Here is a 19,454-nt window from a genome sequence, read left to right as displayed (position 1 = left end):
CAAAAGTTTAGCGCAGGGACGCGTTGGATGCCTTCGTGTTACCTTGGAATTATGGTTATGGTTAGGGTTAGGGTTAGCTCTTATTGGTTGATAACGCGAAGGGTCAACCATCACAACAACGCGGTTAGCGCCAGGCTCACCTCGTCCATACACATACACATACATACCTGCACAACTTCACGCAATAATGAATACTCGGAGTGCCGCAGGGCGCTCAGAGCGTGCATCTGCTCAGACTGAGAATCGCGAACCAAGGCGTAGCAATCGAAGAAACAACCCAGTTCAGCGTGCAGCAACCCCGACAAAGAATATTGTTAGCCAGCCCATACCTGGACCCGGTAAAGGCTTACTGAACGATCCGGTCGCTCGCCGTAACCCACCTCCTCAGGCTCGAGACGACATCAGTATCCCCTCAAACCCACTGAAGCCTGACGATGAAACCGAATTCTGGGATGACTATGATGTGCAATCGGAAAACCCCGGCGAAGAACCTGAGAACGTCGTCAGCCCCGTCGAAGAACTTCAGCTTGGTATAGTAGTCACCGCGGCACAGCAAAGGATCCTGGAGCTCAGTGTTCCAGACTTAGCAAGAGCTGCCGATAGCCTGTTTGACTGCTTCCAAGGAAATGAAGCCGACGATGTCTTCAATGGAATCTTGGCCATTAAGCGACGTGCTTTCCATACCATCAGAGGGGAATATGATGCACTTGATCAGTCTGGCACGGCACCATTCATTGATTTCGCGCACTTTGTGGATGAAACTCCCACTCAAAACCAAAGCGTTATGGTGACTCAGATCGCACGCACCAATGTTGTGACAGCTTACGACAAGCTTTACAGGCTTGAGGATGAGGAGGCATCGGTCATCTTTCCATTCCTTGAATGCCTCAATCGGGTTTTGCCCACATTTTTTACCCCAGCTAACAATATGTTCCAAAATCCTCAGAGCACCTTGCACCTCCGAACCTGGCTGTTTGTTGAGGATCTCTCTCATCGCAAGGACGAAAAGGACTTTCGGGAGCTGCTTGTTTCTTATTTCTGTCAAGATGAAGAAGAATTGAAGGAATTGAACGGACTGGAACACAACGGCAAGAGAGAGCTTCCTTCATATCCAGAACTTTTTTCGGGGGGGTACTTCAAAGACCTCGGCGGCGTTAATCAAGTCGATCACGATGTTGATGATCTCTGCTCAGCACGGATTGCTCAGATTAAGAAAATCATCGATGACAACAAGGAAGATGGTGGAATCGCCCAGCTGAGAAAACACTTTCCCCTGCATAATTTGGTGGAAGATCTCTTAAAGTGCTTTGAGAGCTTATACAACGTTTTGACGTTCGAAGAGAGCGTGAGGGCGGGTACTGAGCCTCCTCGACATGATCAACAGGATGTTGCCTACAGCCAAGGCAATGATTATGGTTCGGAGTCACAATCAATCGTGCGCGTGGGAAGCCAAGAAGTAGAGCAAGTGATATTCTTAACTGGTAACAGAGTTAAATATTGACCAACCCAACAGGCCCAGTCTATTTGTCGGGCTAAAGTCCATTCAAGCCTTGCAGGATAGAAGTCGAGCAACCAGTACTGTTCCCTCTTCCAACCAACAGCTTGCAGGTTTCAGACCCGGGGTTCCCCGTGATTATCACGAGGATTCAAATGCCGATCTCCTGGGTGGTAGCCCACTCCCCCCCGCAAGTTCTTATCGTTTAGCTACCAAAGGCGGGAGGGAACGAGAACGAGTGCAGAAACGACCGCGACTTTCCCAGGATGACGACGACGGGGAAGACCCTTTTGAGACTGACACTCGTCGTGTTGATCCAGCGAGGCGAGATGAGCTACAACGACAGATGCCGCCACCTCCTAGGCCAGCTCCTGTCTCACGGCCTCCTCCAAGGCATGTTCCTGAGTGTTCATTCTCTTCAGGATCCGCACATCCCCTTTCTGTGCATGAGTCGTCGCAGGATATGGGATTACGCTCAGTGTCGCAGGCACCATTGTCGTCCAGGCCTTTCAACGCTATCGCAAAGGCCGCATCACAAATGAAAAAGGAGGTACGTATGGCAGATCCAGAGCGGCAAGGACCACGACAACGCGTTCCCTGGAGTGAGCACGACTCCCGGGTGCTTTGTGACCTTATTCAAGAATACGGTGTCCGATGGTCGTCTATCGAAACCATGAGTGAGCGTTTTGAATATCCGCGCAATCAACAGGCGTACCGCGACCGGGCTCGAAACCTCAAGACGGAGCTTCTCATGGTTGACATGCCACTGCCTCCAAATTTCGACGCCGTAGCTTTGAGCAATAAAGAAATTGCAAAGATTAGAGGAGTTGGGAAAAATCCGTTTCGTAAAGAGGCCGATATTGACGACGACAACAACCCCATCAATACAGAGCTTGCAGAATCCACGCCATTTTAATATTGGGCGGCACAAGCACGGAAGTTTGTGAATTCAACGAGTGGTAACAACCATGTAAAATTCTTCATTGGCGTTATGTTTTACCTTTTATATCATGGCGGCCATATCAGGTTAAGCCAGTTGTACTACGAGGGGCGACGAGTCCTTGCTCACTGCTGTGGTGTACATTTAAAATAAGAAAACCTGATCAAAACTGCGTGGCTTTTGTGAGTCAATACATAGTTAAAAACACGCATTGCGTAATGGATTTCTAGTAAAATAAACTGACTTAAGAAAGGGCAATGTCCGCCGACACCTTAGAGTCTACAGAGCCAGCTACACAGACCATCTTTCTTGCCCAAACTCTTCGCAATGGCTGGCGGGATAGCTATTGTGTTCTAGGCCATTAAAAAATGGTGCTGATCGAAGCTCCTCGGGCTATCAGTTCAGACAATACAGCAACAAGCTCCGGTATATGATGTCAAGAAGGGTGCAATTTGTAAAACGGAGCCGTGAGACGCCCATCATGACCTCTCATTTCAAAGCCGATGCCACAAACGCCGGTGTCTGGAAATGATTGTCGAAAGAGAGAGAAAAAAAAAGAAGTCAAGAACATATCATGAGCAGTTGATAAAACCTTGCGAGACTAGCTCGTTCGTCGGTCTAAGAGTCAAAAGCCGTGCGGTAGAAACAGTCGAGTGTCTCAATAAATGGGTATCAGCCGTAAAGGCGAGTTGAAGCAATTCCTATCTGTATGAAACAGTAATCTTCCTCGCGAGTTCAGAAATGTTATAACAAGATGACAAAGGGTATGCTGCAGTTTCCGGGAAATAGTATAGCGTTAAAGTAGTGTGAGCAAAGAAAGATGGTCGCAGTAAAAGCGTTTGGATCCATGTCGTGTCAAGCGAAGACATGGTTTGGTGATAAAGTGTCTTCTGGTCGTACGAATGGCGTGTCAATCCTACGTGGTAGGTGCTGCCCTCATTCAACAGCGTTCATCGATGACGATAGGGGACATCCCTCTGCTTGAGTCGGTTCGTTCTCCATCCCTCGTACCACTGTTCCCGACTAGCTTCACGTAGCTCGGCACGCCATTCGCTGAAAACAGCCTCTTTCAGACGTTGAAAGTCACAGTGTTCTTCATTGTAAGGATCAGCAAAACCCCACGGGAACTGTCGGCCAATGACACCTGGCTCGTAAAGATCCGGGCTGATGATGGAAAGTGGCAAGAAAGGGATCTCGTCTTCCTTTTCTTTGGCCTCTTCTTGTGCTTTATGTCGTCGAATGGAGCTGGTGGATAGTCTCTTGGAGCTTGGCGAGGCCGCTGGGCTTTCTCGATGGCCCTGCAGTGGGAATTCTTGGCTTTCAGGTGTTTGAGCACCACCACGTTCGTGTCCGGCCTCATCTTCCTCCTCATCTTCCTCGGCAATCCTTTCGGAAGTAATGCTGCTCTCGTCCTCATCATCGAGGCCGAGTGCTTCCAAGGGATCTAGGCCCGATTTCTTGATGCTGTCCCAAACGCTTCGTTTGAGAACATTCATATGCTTAGTGGTGATGGTATCGGCCTTGGCAATGACTGGGATCACAGTAGTCTTGCCTTGGAGTGTACGCAGAACCTGCAAATCAAGGTCTTCATCCAGACTCCCAAGCACACGCGCACCAAGATGTCCGTTATGCTGACCATTGATAGCTGGGTTCCTCGCTGATGCAATGTTGCGATCCAATCGAGAAGGATCAAGGACAAGGAAAGTCGCATGGATGTGGGTATCTTGTACACCAGGAGAGCGTACAACCTTCATTTCCTCTGCAAATGTTTCCTCAAACTTGCTTTCAAGAAAGGCAGACATTTCCCTAAGTTGGAGGTCGACTACATTCTTCTCCAGGCCTTCTGAGTCCCAGATGGTGAGGCCAACACGCTCCCCGTCAATCTCAGTTTCAAGGTAGTGCGGAATAAAGTTTCCAGAGGGAGTGTTGCGATTCTGTGGCACTTCGTCATCACCTTTCTTGGCTCGTTTCTTGGGTGGAAGGGCGAGCGCTGTTTTGAGAAACTCGAGAAAGGAGGTTTTTCCAGAGTTACGAGTACCAATGACTAGAATGCTGGTTTTAGTGTTAGCACACGACTGATATACAAATGAATTGCATTGACTGGAAACTCACTTCAAGGGCGTCGGGTCCTTTCGTCTGCGAACACGACGAGGACTGTTAACCGTGCTAATAGCACTACTAGCATAGCTGTAGCGGCCACGGTTCGTCATGCTTTCTGTTCTGGCATATGGATCAAAACCACCGTTGGGCAACGGCGGGACAGGGACGGCAGCATGCGCAGCAGCACCATATCCCCGAGAGTATTCTGCTGAAGGCCGAATAGCAGTGTAATCTGCTGATCGAGGAACGTTGGCTGGTGATTCGGGGCGCAACTCGGGGCCAAAGGATTTAGATAATTGTTCCGAATGGTTGGCGAATTCGGGCAGCTTAGGAGCAATGCGCGTCGAGGCCTGGCGCTGTCGTTCAAGCTCAGCCTCCCTAAGGGCCTGCGCCTTACGACCGCCTTTGCCCAGATCGCCACTTTTGCTGCGTCGAAGTAACATGCCGAAACTGGTACGGCGAGGCTGCTCGTTGTTCATCCTCTGAGGGAATGATCATGAAAAGGAAAAGAGTCGCGGCCAAGAGACGGCAACCCAGAAGGGTAGGGTATGAGCGGGCAGCGCGCGAAGGAGGGTGCGGAGCACGTGGAAGCAGCGGGGGGGCCTAAGATGGAAGGATGGGGAGCAAAAACCAAATGGGCGACTTCAAATGAAGTCGAGAACAGATGACAATGGATCGGAGTGGAGGAAACGGGAACGATCCAGACGGAAGGTAGGTGGGCGTACGATAGTGGGCGGTCTTGGTCGATACCTTAGTTTAAAGTGTCCAAGCGTGTGGGCGGCACAAGGCAGCTGGTTGCAACGACTTCGTAGACGGACAATCAGCAGATGTCAGCGAAACGGACGTTGACTGGTCTTCACATACCCTCTGTCAACGACAGGTGTTTCCAAATAATTGTTTTGAGGAGCAGAAAAGGGGATCTGTACAGTGGAGGGAAGTGATACGGTTGATGGATACCTACTACCTAAGGTATAGAGCGCGTGCACCTTGTGTGGAGAGCCGCCAATGCCAGTAGTGGGTGTAAGAGATCAGTGGAGAGTGTTTGAGACTTCGAGCCTCTGAATGAAGGTCGAGGCGTACGTTTAGAGCAGTTCCGGTTTGCAAAGGGGGGAGATGAGCTGGGCGACGTGTCTTGCCTGGTCTTTCCCTGCGTTGATTCGTAGCCTTGAGATGGGATGGAAACAGGATTGATGCGCGTCTGCAGAGTCAGGCGCTTTTGGGGGAATTATTTACCAGGGGTGGCCCAGACTCGTTTCGAGTAAGATAAGGCACTTGATTGGCTATGTGATTTAAGTTGTGGAAGGTCAAAAGCGGCACTGATGGAGGTCGAGATTAAAAAGGCATGGATTCAATGAGCTTAGACAACGGAATATGTGCCCAAAAAATGCCAACCCAAGGTAGTACCGACTCCAACCCTTATACATGGGCAACCAAGTCTTAATGCCCAGTCGGACTGATTGCTACGTAGAGACGCCGGGCATGATCCATATTACCTGGCCTGTAGTACGCCTGTCAATGATATGTCCGAAACATATTATATTGGATCGCATCAAACATTGGGATACACAAGCCAAATCCAGACGTACTGTGGCATGTCGGTGTTTACGAATTGCATACGATCCAATGCCAAGCTTTCGGCCAGACAAGCATGCTAAGGCTTCTTTACTTTTTCCCCCACGTTCCAACAGAGCATGCTTTACCATGACATTTACCATATCATTTGAAAGACGTCAGGATTCGCAATCCATCGGCGCATTTGTTCTGAGACAATCCCGGATGCGGACCCTTAAAACTGATTCGCTAACTTTCTGTAGCGCTAGTGATGGTGCAGGGTCCAAGACAATCTGACTGGATGGGGTATCAGGGGCATTAGGGGGAAGCCAATTCTGCATGAGGACTTGGCGCCGTTTATAAGAGACGGTGATTATTTGTCAATTTAAAGCCGCATTCAGTGACCTGAACAAGAAAAGGGACCTGTGTATCACCCACCTACTTTCTTACAATACCATTGAACACCAAGTATGTCTTACAACACAGCTCACGAAGCTCCAGCCCAGCAGCGGTCCTGGCCGCATGGTCCTTATCCTTATGAGCGGGGATAGCATGAGGTGGAGACAGTCCCGCCAATCTAACGCCACAGGCACATGGCTTTGAGCTTAGACTCCAATGTATCAAGTTTGTGTCTTGATGTCTTAATTACCTGGTACGGAGTACTCTGTACGTGCGGGCTTATTGCTTGCATGTACAAGCTTGATGATCGGGACCCAATCCCAGTATATCCTTCCATGTCCTTGCTGGATTCAAGCACAGACACCGTGTATTTCTACAGGCCAACCAAAACCAGAAATCCCAACTTTTAGGCTGTATCGGATCGACCCACTGATGCAGGTACACGGCTCATCAAGTGTCAACTAAATTGGACTTTAGGAAGGAGTTAGATGCCTCCACCAACTGCATCCGTCGACAACAAGCGTAAAGTGTCATTTTCCTGGGGCAACAGAAGTCCTAAGGAAGAACAAATATCGTCAAAACACGGGCAGTTCTTATCGTTCTCCGTAGCTACTTAGGTAGTTGTGTGCACAGAGAGACTAAGCAGACCTTGTAGCGATAAAACACAGTGGCTTTAATTGCAGGGCATCTGATGCATGTAAGCGAAGAAACAAATGGTTTCTAGCGCTAGTTCAATTACAGACAGAATCCGTACACCTGGACCTATCCAACATAATGCCGTTTGAAAAGGGGAAGTAAGAAAACTTAGGACCTATATCGTAAATGATAAAAAGACTTGAGTAAATTTAATATAGGCTTAGTAGGCCCTTATACAAATTATTTTTGGCATCTTGGTTTGGGGTCAAAAGTTTTCTTGCTCCCTAAGGTTTGGATATGTTTCTGGTAAAACTATATGGTAACTCATGTGTTACTGCCTTATGACCTTATTTGACTAAATGCTATACGTATGAAGAAGTCTAGCTGAACTGCAAGCTTCCATACGGATACTACATCCCAGTGCCGGGTTGAGTATATCCTTAAACCTTGCATCAGTCCCATTTCAGTAATCTCCTCCTGCATTACACTAATCAATGGAAAAGTCCATCTGTAAGACCAATCATGTCAGACTAAACTCAGTGGAGCTGGATAATAAGGCGTCAGTATGTGGCTATCGGGTTGTAGGATAGTTATTTCAGTGATCAAGTCGAAATAATAAGCAGTAACAAGAGGGCATCTACAAAGGGCACAAACGATCGATTTTGTGATGACTGCGAGTCGAATGGTCAGGCTTAGTACTCCTCCCCTCGAATGTTCCAAGCATTTTGGCCAGGATCGACTGTCGCAAATCATTCTTCAACTTCCACGCCACTATCAGAGGTTCATGTCCGATGATCTGTGATATGCCTTAGTCATGGCCAGTCCAAGTATCTAATAGTAGGCATTCATTCGAGAAAACAATGATAAAATGCAACTGCCTTCAGCGTTTACGGGAATCACCGCCTGGACCAAATGACAAGCAGGAGGTGAAGACTAGAAGTAAGGGAAATTTTTGCATCGCTTCCATACAGTTTCTCTGCTATGTATTTGGGTCCGATGATCTGAATGCTATCGAATCTGTTTGCTAATCTTGAGAAGGGGTTTTGTCTGTCGATTTCAGCACGCTCATATTGAAACAAAAACTGGGCGGTGCTCATCGTCGTCTATCTATATAAATGGTACATGTTCTTGTTATATAAAAGGGGAATTCGTCATGATTTGTTGGGCACACAGTGGTGGGCATTTCCACCAGACCCTTTGCAGTAGCACTGGCTCAGCCATCAAAAACATCATGCTGAAGCTCGATACCGAAGTCTTGTGCGACATCCTTCATTCTCTTTTCCATTTCATCCTCCATCCCCCCTCCAAGGCCCAGCCACTGGCGCAGCTTAAAGATGTAGAAAGCCACATCAGAGGCTGCCATGACAGTCTTGAAGATGATATGGCGCCAGCGATTCTGGAGGCGCTGGCTCAGTGGCAACTGGGGGTCCTCAAATAGACTTCGGCTTGCCCACTCGCCCATCATCTTGACGCGGTTGACTGGTGATCCCAGATACTGGTTGTTGCCTTGTACGATCCGCATGTTGCGGCCGATGAAAATCAGCTCTTGCGGCCACTTCTCTTCATCTGTCAGGATCTCTCGAATACCCTGCTTCATTCGCTTCTGCATCGCGTAATGCCGCTCAGCCGGCGTGTTTCCTTCGAGTTCTTTCATTATCCCATTATGCGTGCGTTTATCTCCACCCTCGTACGGCCGCAGTAATGTTGCGCTTGCGAAGAGATCTGCCGCCTTGATCCCCCATGCTTCTGTCACCTGTGAGATTGTTTTATTGTCGAATGTCATGAGCGCTTTCCAGAAGGTGGCGTATTCATTTCTGAACTTGGATGACATGTACACATAGAGGCCATGATCAATAAGCACAAGCTCTGCTCGGCCATTGGGCAAGCGCCTGATAAAGATGTTGCCCGGGTGCGGATCGCAGTGAACAACCCCCCACTTGAAAATCTGTGCGGAAAAGAGGTCCACCATGGTCGTCATGACTTCTCGCGTGGACAGACCAAGTCCCCCACGACCTCGTGAACCGCGCCATTCCTGACGTGCCGGCTTGAGGTTTTCTTGAAAGGGCCTTGTCCGAAGCTCAAGACGTGCAGCCTCAAGATCAATTTGCGGGAGTGGGCGACCAGCGCCAGGGGATCCGTTGCCATGTCCTCCAAGCCATCTCGATGTCATGGCTTTCTTATCCCAAAGCCTCACACCCTCGATCCACTCGGTCACGAGAACTCGCTTTGTCGTAAATTCGGGATAAACTGTAGGAATGTATACCCTCCCTTTCAAAGCTTTCTCTGCATTAACAAGCTCTCGCATTTTTTCTGAATTCTTGGCCTCATTGACGAAATCAGTCTCTAGCTCGAGTCGCTCCGTAATGAACGGGACCAGCTTGTACAGTGGGAGGTCAAACCACTTAGAATAGATCCATGCGACGGTCCTGTCTTGCATCAGTAAGTACGCGGGAGTTGTTTTTGCATTTGTCGGGCTTACTTGAAGGCCCAGAGATCCCATGATATTTGCTTGGCAATCTCCCGTTTCTGTATTTTAATAGCGACTTCGCGACCATCCGCAAGTCTGGCCCAGTGGACTTGAGCAACACTTGCACTCGCTCGAGCCTTACGCTCCATCAGTCCCATTCCCTCTTTGCCTGTGAAGCTGACGCCAAAGACCTCTTCGACGCTTTTTCCAAAATCTTGTCTTATCACTGCTTCGATGTCACTCCAGTCGTCTTGCGGTGCATCGTCAAACATGCGACTGAACATCTTTTGGAATTCGGGAGGCAGAACGGCGCTCTGCATTGCAATGGCCTGTCCAATCTTGAGATAAAGCCCACCATTGGCACGAAGAAGGTTAAACAGTCGCTCAGCATTTCGGTTATGCAAGTCCTGCACAGTCCCACCAGTAATAGGCTGGGGTCGAAAATTCAGCTTGTAGTCGAAGGCCACGAGCAAACCGGTTCCGAAAGTATGTAGAGAGCGGCCAAAACCAGATGCGTATATCTGGCGATCGCCGAGATAAACGGTACCTCCGAAGGCGCATATCAAGAGCAAGCGCCGCGCCCATCGCCGTCCCCGTTTGTATTCCTTCGCCCGCCTAGGAGCACCAAGCTCCTCTGGCGACGGTGGTCGCATAGCCTGGAAAGGGCCACCTGATTGTAGTCTTCGCAACGACGGTGCGAGCATTCTAGGTCGGCAGCCCATGGTGGCGCGCGCCGAGTGGCCTTGCATGGCGTTGCGCAGCATGCTGGAGGGTATCGGTCGTGATCAACAATCGAGCACCATGGGCAATGGGTGGGATATAGTCACGGGTGAGTGAATGAGGACATAAGAGGGTGGAGAAAGATGAAAGGGAGGACAAGGGCGAGATGGGATAATCCTCTTGCCCCATCTCCGGAGTCATTGATGACGTCCGAGATGAAAATTCCCGGATAGCTTATCCCCGGAACGGCTCGGAGAATCGGTGGGCACACGATCGCCTTCCGCAAGTCGGTGCAATTTCTGGCCGATTTCCCGACTCGGCCTGTTTCACGTAACCGATGTATAAACCACATATCGAACAAATATCTACAAGGGCTACCTGGGCGCAATGCGTACCATTCTGGGAGTTGGTATGATATGCCATACCTAGGAAGACACCTACTGTAATGCCGCGTTTCTTGTTCATTGTGTTCCCTTCAGGTTCACATTCTCGGTTTTTGGGGAACCCAACTACAGCTCGGATTCAGGAGATTATCTTGGCCCTGACGCCATTGTTGTTTTTTGCATGTCCCCTGATTCAATCTTCCAGATCAACAGGGATGATATGTATCTACTCGAAGGCCTATTCTGCTATCTGCTCAGAATGGATACAATGGGCGCCATATCGATTGGCTACAGGGTAGGCGTATTAGAGACCGAAGGTTCAGAAATGGAAGCTGTGAAACTTACTTTATAGACAGAGCAGAAAAATACCCATAACGCATTGTGTACGCGTAACAGGGAACAAATAGACCGCGCATCATCATACGGGTCAGCTTAATACTTAGGTAGGAAATTGGGTGATATCGACGTGATCACAAAACTGATAGTTGCTGATTCGAATGATGCAACCACTGTGGACAAAGATGTACGTGAGTCTTTCTACCACGTGCAACCTAATGCGACCAAGAACACTTCATTCGACGGTGTAAGTTAAGTATAGCAATCAAAAGAGCACCCATGTGAAACCATAAAACATCAAACACGAGTCTGAACGTGAAGCAGTTGATTAATATGAGTGTCAATGGAATGACGAATATGAGACTATACCCCAGTTGTCGAAACATGAAGCATTATGCAGTGTGTTTCGTCATTTAGAAAATATTAATGAGGATGGGGCTGGAGGCGATTTGGGTCGGGACGGTCTCTACATATGGGGGACCAAAAGCGTGCAAAGCATGGGCATCATCCTTCGTATAGTTTCCTAACCCTTCTTCCCTCTGCTGAGCTGGCTTGGCTGCTGAGCCTGGGACCAAGACTGAGGAGCATCGGCCCGTTGCATATTGATTGTGGCATGAGCCTATAAGGAGAAGATTGGGTAGAGCATGATTGCTCCATGGCCGGAAGCTTTAACCGCCAGGCCATGCGTTTAGCCCGTCGAGATCTATTGCTAGCAGTACACATCGATACAAATGGTGAACAAGTCAACTGGCTAGACTGTCGACTTGTCTAGTGCTGTTGCTGACGAAGACTATGTCATTAGCCTTCATATTAGTACCATTGAAGCAATTGAGACTTCGGACGCGCGTAAGCACGTCGAGGAAAACAATTGAGATCAAATTTCCCACAAAATGCGGAATACTACATGGTACTACCATAGAAAGTTTACTCCTGAGACTACTTTAGGTAAGTTAGCCACGTCGGTGCACATTATCGACGTGGGCTGTTATGACAAGATCGAGTGTTGGGCCAAATGTCGTCTCAGATATAGCAAGGGCCGAGGCCACAGGGAAAGGCTTGCTCTCGGTCGAGGAACAAAAAAGCACAGGTTGTACTACCTGGGCCACCCTATCAGAGAAGATCACAAAACCGTAGGAGTTGTCTTTAGCTTCGTATTTAGCTTCTCATAGACTTGGTAATACTGCATAGAGATCGAGCCCAAACCGGCAGGACAAGGATACTGAGCCAAATAGAAGAGAGGCGCGCGATAGAGGGTTCGTATGACTGCAACCGAAAATGACGCCAACGACGCGTGGGATTGGTGGGTATGTTACAACGGTAAAGACCCACATGGGCTAGCCTCCCATGTTATGAAAAGGTGTGGTGGCGGGATAAGCAGCATGCCATGATTGAGAAATTAAACTTGTGGCTAAGATTGTCTTATTGGCAACCTTAGTGAGCTGGCTGTTGGCGTAAACTTTGAAAGGAAGCCATTATTCACTACCGGTAAGAAAATCGGTCACGAAAAAAGTATGTGCTAAAGGCACGATAGAATTAATACAACTAGATCGGCAGATAGATCAATGCATGGCATAGACAAATTTCTGCGACGTCCTTTGTTAGATTGGTCTCGCGTGTATTCGGCGAGGTCAGACGGCTGGGGCTGGCCCCCTTGTTCCTGGACCAGCGCATCGACATTCCCATGAGACTAGCCAATTTGAGAATAGCGTTCTCTGCTCCCCTAGTGCTCTGCTAAGCCACAAAGAGCCAAGTTGGATAGACAAGAGCAAAGCACCTTGTCCGATAACACCCAAAGTCAATCCCCCTCCTCGTTGCTCAATCCCGACCACAGACATTCGTTCCCAACTCATTTCTCGACTGGAGCACGGTGTCGAAACATATTGACGATAGCATCAGTTGTCGAAGCCCACTGGGGCGTTCTCAGTACAACCAGACGGCTTGACGACCATTGTTTACTACTTTAAGCCTATCGACTTTGTATCTGCGACGGGCGACAATTCAGGTCTCACGACTGTGCCGCATCCTGCTATATTCACCGATATAGCTTCCAGCTTTCGCACGAAGGATCTCGGCAGAGAACGAGAGAAATAAACAAGAGGCAGACTAATTTCTTGAAGAAACATATCTTGAAGAATTTAGGATTCGACAGCTCAGCTTTACAGCTCAATATTGTCCTTGTTGCTTCATCATTCCCTGATAGCCTCACATTCCCTTCGCCAATGTTATTCATCAACGTTGCAGTAGAAGGAAATAGCGAGAGAGCTTCACGTTGATATATTACCTTTCCGTCCCCGCGTCTTCACGACGTCGGCCGCTTGCTCTGTCGTGTTGCTGTCAGTCTTGAATCGGGCGCTTAGCGCACAGCTGCAATGTTACGGCCTGGCACACCGTTGACGGTGCTGCTGTTCGCAGCTTTTGCTTTGCTCCTATTAGCTGTTATATCAACCCCAATTGTCGAAGCTATCCCACTGAGCGACTTCGGTGGTGTAACATATGGCGTTTTTGGCTACTGTCAACAAGGCAAGGGATGTAGCGGTATCGGGGTTGGATACGACACTGGTCAGTCTACCGTGATGCTGAAACGCGTTTCTTTTTCGAGCTGTACTGATGCTTCTTTTAGCCAAATTAGTTGGAGATGATAGTCAAGCCTTCGACTTGCCATCTGGCGTTCGGAATACGCTCTCTGCCATTCTTATTGTGCATCCAGTCGCGGCACTTATTACTCTTGTCATGACTATCATGGCGGCTGTGTCTCACCTGCATGCTCCCTCGCACTCGACAAGATATCTGCTCATTTTATTCATCTTCCTCCTCATTGACTTCCTGGTCTGCTTGTTAGCCTTTTTGATCGACGTGCTTCTATTTGTACCACACCTAGCATGGGGCTCTTACCTTGTTCTTGCTGCTACTATCCTCGTTGCCATGAGTGGGTTGGTAACTTGTGCGATGCGCCGCACTCTGGTCAGCAGGAAAGATAGGCAACGACGTATCGCACAGAATGCGGAGATGAGCGGCGAGAATTATTACAACAGAAATGCTCAAGATAAGACGGCTGTCGAGCCTGAAGTTTCTCGACAACCGACTCTACCCACCGTGAGTGGTGGCAATGGTGTACACGACAATCTTCCATCCTTTACAACCTTTGAGCAGAAGAGCAGAAGCGACCAAGTCAGCGAAGAAGCCATTCCTCTTACCCGCCGGACCACATCAAATCGATCTCCAGTACCCCCTAACGAGGTGGCAAGCGTGGGTGAGGTTGCAGCCTTTGACAGGAACCCTCAGAGGCAAGGCTCTCGCGATCAGTTTGGCAATCCTATCGACAGTGTTCCCGACCCATATGCGACGCGGAGAGGACCTTCCCCAAGCATGAGTAACCGTGGAAGAGGGGTTGGAGGAGGCTACCGTGGCGGAAGAGGGGGTTATAGCCGTGGAGGATACGATAACTACGGAGCTCCAGCCCGAGGTCGTGGAGGCTATGGCCCGTCTGGAAGGGCTGGATATGGCCCCAGAGGAGGACGGGGAGGCTATGGACAACCCAGCCGAGGAGTCTATGGTGCAAACGGGATGAGGGGAGGTCTAAATGCGCCCCCGGGATACAACAACGGCCCTTACGATCGGAGACCGTCGCCTGCTCAAAATTTTGCTCACGATGCTCAGCTGTCAGTGCCATCTAATGGATATAGCTCGACGAATCCTTCGATGCCGAGTGTGAACACTTACACCGCTTACAGCCCGGAGTCCACATTACCTAGAGCTGAGTCGCCCCCGCCTTTGCCAGGAACCGAGCCTGCCACTGTTGGTGGTCGCGCAGTAGAAATGGATGCATCTCCGGCAGTTCAGCGTCATGACGAAGGAACCTACGGACAGCTTCGGGACAGTGACGCGGATGTTGCAGGTATGGTTGGACTCCAGCAGGGGCAGATTCCACAGCGGCATGATACGTACATGAGCGAGGGAAGTAAATATAGCACTGATGAGTATGATTCCCGCTCACATGATTCCGACGCGATGCTGACGAGATGACCAGGCAATATGTTCCGCCCCGCTCAGCATGGACTGAGGGCGATGGCAGAAATTCACCTAGAGCCCCGTCACCCCTGGTAATTGGTCAACCAAAAGCTGAGCTCACTGAAAGAAGGACGCCTCCCATTACGCAACAGCCTGTGGCTACCGGGAACAGCAACTACTATGAAGACGTTGATCCACGTTTCGCCTCCGATGCACCGCCAGCAAGTAACAATCTTCAGCCACCCCCTATTGAGCCTATATACGAAGACATTCATGCCAATAATGCGGGTACTCGAAGCCCCGCTGAATCTGAACATTCAACATTTACCTCCATATCCCAGCGTGGTATCAACCCGCGTTGGAACCCCAACCCCCCACCACTACCGTACCAACAAGGACCCCCCCATCGACGACCAGCACATCAACAACAACAACAGCGCCAAGACATGCTATTAGATACCCCCGACTTTCAATTACCCAGTTCGCGGACTGGCCGAGGCCCTGGAATGGTACCTGGAAGCGCATACCCACCAGGCGGTTTCTAGTGAATCTGCCTAGTGAGCTTCTGTGATAGTATCATGATTCTTCACCAGACTGTGTCATTTCTAATCTATCCCGACCCATCTTGTGTTGTTCGGGTGTTTATATCTCTCAGTTCTTCACTTTGTTACGGCTATATGCCCGAAGACACAGTTGTCCCTTAGACTAATATAGTGTCTTATTGTTGGTTAACTATAACACCTTTGTTGGTTTACCATTCTTCATCCTTTGCGTATTGCATTCCTTGAAACGTACATTTTATTTTTCGACTCCAGTGTCATGGAGATCACGCACAGTTGTCTCTTATGTCTGTCAAATTCTTGTACCCCTACTATTGTTGGTTTGTCTTTAGCTATAGCGCAGGACGCTGTGATTCCTGGTTTGGTAGTGATCGCGTGACACGCCACGTCGTCTGGTGTCAACGGAATTCACATCGTCTTGAAGAGAGGGTGGATGCTTCTAGCGAGGTTGTTGATTGATTGATTGATTGAAAGGAAATATGATATGACCATGAGCCTCCCCTGCAGATACAAGTGGTTGCCGAGGGTGCAGCGATTGAGATGAATGAAAGAAGGGATTAGATACAAGTAGACATCTTCGCTTGGAGGAAGAATAATGAAGTATCAATCGACTGAACCCTTTTATGCATAAGCAATGTCCTCAGCTGAAGTTTGGCAACCCTCCTTGTTTGTATTCGAGAAATGTATGGCAAGATCGTGTGACTTGATATTACCGCCTGTGCATGCAGTTGCTACCTAGTCAGCCAATGTATTTACAGTCATGTACAATGAATGTATCAAACCGCTTAGGCCCATTCACCGCTGAGACCATTGAAAGCTGGTGCAGTGATACCCCCTAGGCTCCAGTATTCGACTCGCGATCCAAGTTACTGGGCAAGGCAGGTAGAAAGAATAACCGGGCCAGAGCCTTTCCTTAGGCAGACCGTCCCAGACCTCAGTTTGTAATGACAAACTATCTGCCACTTTATATTAGATGTCCCATGTGCTTTTATTTCTTAGTCTCGCCTTACATACAGCACTTGCATCGCGGTGATCCATCCTGACACTGACAGTCACTGTTAGTCTTGGTAATGAATGACATAAGGGGTCAGAGAGTGCAAGTGCCTCTGCAGCCACCTCAAGCTCATTGTCAATTCCACAATGAATTGATTAATTTCCTTTTGCTTAGGTACTCATTCAGTTGAGAGAAGAACCAAATTGTTACATTTTTCAACTGGCTCACCTACCACAAATAAGCTTTACCACAAGGCGGCCTACGAAGCTGGGTAAATAATCTTCATCCCAACTCATACATATCTTCAACTTTTGGATCCCGTGGCCAGGTGTTTCGCCAACATTTCTTTGTATGTTCCTCCATTTACATCCAGTTTTGGACTTTAGCACCTTCCTGCTCTTGCGAGTTGCGTAGTGCGGGCCGAAGCCAAGAAGGAAGGCGCATACCCTCCGTCTACTCCCCCCCGAGTGGCTTCCTGCCAACACCACAACCGACACACTTCTTTCTCTCTCTCTCTTCGATCCCGTCTTCCTACCCTCAACCTTCGCTTCTATCCTCCCAGCCTGGTTCTCTCCACAAGCTTGTTCACTTGTGTCAAAGCGATGGCAATGGCGTGAAAACCCACTTGTTCATAAACTATCCTATACTGCACTACGCATATTGACCACCTCTGCATTTCTACAACCCTTCTCACACTTTTGCAGAAGCATCATTCCGCTAGATATTCCCACGGACTCATCTGCGCCCACGCCCACACAGATCCGGAGTATCTAGCCAACTCAATCTAACAGGCACCTTCCTTGAATCTCAGAGATATTGATCGTCCTTACCATCTCCAGCGAACAAGATATACCAAGTTGAGCCAACATGGAGGATCTGTCTTCCCCTATCAGCATCGCCTCGTCTACCCCAACTGCTCCAACTTCGGCCTCAAAAGTCACCTACACCACGGCTGGCACTCCATACAATCCCAGCACTTCTCAGCCACTGCAACCGCCCGCCAGACGAGGTCGCTCTCTAAAGTGGCCTGCTGGTCTTCCTGCAGCTGGGCTATCTCTACTTCCCAAATCTGTTCTTGCCACTCTGCCCCTTAAGGCAGGATCTCGGTCTTCTTCCCTCCAACAGTACAGCCCTCAGACGCCCTACGACAGAGCATCTAGCCCCTTGAACGATACAGACCACAGATGTAGTAGCATGTCTGCTCAAGTACCCCGACTTGTGTCTTCTGCGACTCCGTCGCCGCTTACGTCCCTTTTCTCCGAAGCTGAACAAGGCACATTTACCGACGTTGACCCAAGTGAGGAAAGCGATGAAGAGTGCGAACTCGGCATGGACCCGTTGATGAACATGACAGTAAAGTCTCTTCACAACCTGGCCTCTTACCCAAACCCCAATCAGAAGCGAGCTCAGAAAGCCCTTCTTCGGGGACTCAAGCCAGCTCTGGGCCTGAAGACAACAACTCATGTTGACGAGCCTTTGGCCCCTCTCACACATTCCTTTGGACTCCAAGATGCGTCCAACAGCAACACCACCCTGCCAAATGTGTTCCATCCAACACAAACAGAGAAGGATACCTTTGGAAGATCTTTCGATGACGCATTCTGGAACTCCCAAGGCAACAAGTCGCCCAGCATTCCCCCTGGAGCATCCCGGAATTTCAATCGCGCGGTTGGCAGCAATACCGCCCGTACTGCTGGTACTCTAGCTCCCGGTTCCGGCGCTCCACGTCCCTTGACTGCCGGCCCTCCTGGTCAACGCCAGTATCGCCCATCGACCTTTGAGTCAACCTTCAAAGCACTCCATACAAACGAACCAAGCCAAGATGTCAAGCAAGATGAAGACGAAGACGTTCTTATCATCACTCGACAGACTCTACGACAAGCAGGCATTAGTAACAACAGCCTGGCACAGAACATATCGTCGTTCGAAGCGACTGCTTCACTGGCTTCAAAAGCCCCAGAGGGTTTGGAGGGGTTGTCTGTCGATTGCAAAACCACCCAGCCAAGTGCACCCACAACCGCCGCGACGCGAGGCTTCCAGTATCCTACGAGAGGAGCGTCATCCTGGGGCTTAGGCGCTGCTACGACATCTGCATGCTTGACATCATCGCCCGAGCTCAACCAGTCTCGATACACATCGGGACCTAGATTCAGAACAGCAAAGGAACTCCAGGCCTACAACAACAAGATCAGTCACGCCTGGTACTACGGAGCCGACTTCCTAGTAGCTGCACCAAGCGAAATTGCGTTGCAGGTTCAGCCCCCCAAGGGAAAGGGGCAGTTCGGTGCTATTGGGGATGGGCGTCCGTCAAAGAAGGGTGAATTTCATCGCCGAATGGAAATTGAAGACGCCAATCGCATGTCAGTGGCGGACCATGCTCGTCCGCTGTTCAATATGGCACATGCAAACGTGCAGCAGTTCATTGAAGGCGGGTGGAATAAGAGCCGGGGAGGCCGTGCTGCGGTAATGCAGGCAACCAAGTAGTGGCTGTTGGTTAGAAAGGAGATGATTGGCAATGAGTATGAAATATTCCTCATGCGATGCCCTATACACGACAGCATAGAATAGTTTCTGGGAAAAAGTATGTGGATGATGATGACCTTGCGTGACCGGTGCAGGGCAGGAAGGTTGGATGCTTTTTGGGATGGGCTCTGACGGAAGCCAGTCACGATGTGAGTGGCGATGTTATACTTACACGAACAAAAACGGCCAAGCAAATGTATTTCGGCCGATTCACAATGATGGCAGTATAGGAAGAACGGGTAACTTAGTAGTCCTTACCCGACATGCAAAAATGGAATATGATGAATAATTATCATTCTTGCAACGCTCGTGTTGACGCTCCTGTGACTGGCGTGCGGCTGG

General features: G+C 49.4%; 5 protein-coding genes across 5 annotated transcripts; 3 read left to right on the top strand and 2 right to left on the bottom strand.

The window, feature by feature from the left end:
- Window positions 1–31: 31 nt before the first annotated feature.
- BKA55DRAFT_558549 (uncharacterized protein) lies at window positions 32–2,614 on the top strand. Its single transcript, XM_046191874.1, has 2 exons — window positions 32–1,461; window positions 1,514–2,614. The coding sequence occupies exons 1-2, from the start codon at window positions 188–190 to the stop codon at window positions 2,409–2,411; spliced, it is 2,172 nt and encodes a 723-aa protein (XP_046054045.1). The 5' UTR covers window positions 32–187; the 3' UTR covers window positions 2,412–2,614.
- A 771-nt stretch (window positions 2,615–3,385) lies between these two features.
- On the bottom strand, window positions 3,386–5,014 carry BKA55DRAFT_503353 (uncharacterized protein; the record flags this gene model as incomplete). Its single annotated transcript, XM_046187000.1, has 2 exons — window positions 3,386–4,487; window positions 4,548–5,014. 2 exons carry the CDS (start codon window positions 5,012–5,014, stop codon window positions 3,386–3,388), a joined length of 1,569 nt encoding a protein of 522 aa, XP_046054044.1.
- A 3,050-nt stretch (window positions 5,015–8,064) lies between these two features.
- On the bottom strand, window positions 8,065–10,584 carry BKA55DRAFT_558545 (ABC1 family-domain-containing protein). The gene is made up of 2 exons (XM_046191873.1): window positions 9,601–10,584; window positions 8,065–9,547 (listed from the first exon to the last, which is right to left on the bottom strand). Exons 1-2 carry the CDS (start codon window positions 10,350–10,352, stop codon window positions 8,335–8,337), a joined length of 1,965 nt encoding a protein of 654 aa, XP_046054043.1. The 5' UTR covers window positions 10,353–10,584; the 3' UTR covers window positions 8,065–8,334.
- A 2,812-nt stretch (window positions 10,585–13,396) lies between these two features.
- BKA55DRAFT_503221 (SUR7/PalI family-domain-containing protein) lies at window positions 13,397–15,580 on the top strand (the record flags this gene model as incomplete). Its single annotated transcript, XM_046186987.1, has 3 exons — window positions 13,397–13,586; window positions 13,648–15,004; window positions 15,055–15,580. The coding sequence occupies 3 exons, from the start codon at window positions 13,397–13,399 to the stop codon at window positions 15,578–15,580; spliced, it is 2,073 nt and encodes a 690-aa protein (XP_046054042.1).
- Window positions 15,581–17,456: 1,876 nt separating this feature from the next.
- Window positions 17,457–19,073, top strand: BKA55DRAFT_590630 (uncharacterized protein; the record flags this gene model as incomplete). The annotated part of the gene is made up of 1 exon (XM_046195117.1): window positions 17,457–19,073. The coding sequence occupies one exon, from the start codon at window positions 17,457–17,459 to the stop codon at window positions 19,071–19,073; it is 1,617 nt and encodes a 538-aa protein (XP_046054041.1).
- Window positions 19,074–19,454: the final 381 nt, after the last annotated feature.

This window comes from Fusarium redolens (genome assembly GCF_020744475.1).
Source record: "Fusarium redolens strain MPI-CAGE-AT-0023 chromosome Unknown BKA55scaffold_3, whole genome shotgun sequence".
NCBI classification, from domain to species: Eukaryota; Fungi; Ascomycota; class Sordariomycetes; order Hypocreales; family Nectriaceae; genus Fusarium; species Fusarium redolens.
The sequence above is the reverse complement of the archived record's forward strand: the minus strand, read 5'-3'. Positions and strand labels throughout refer to the sequence as shown.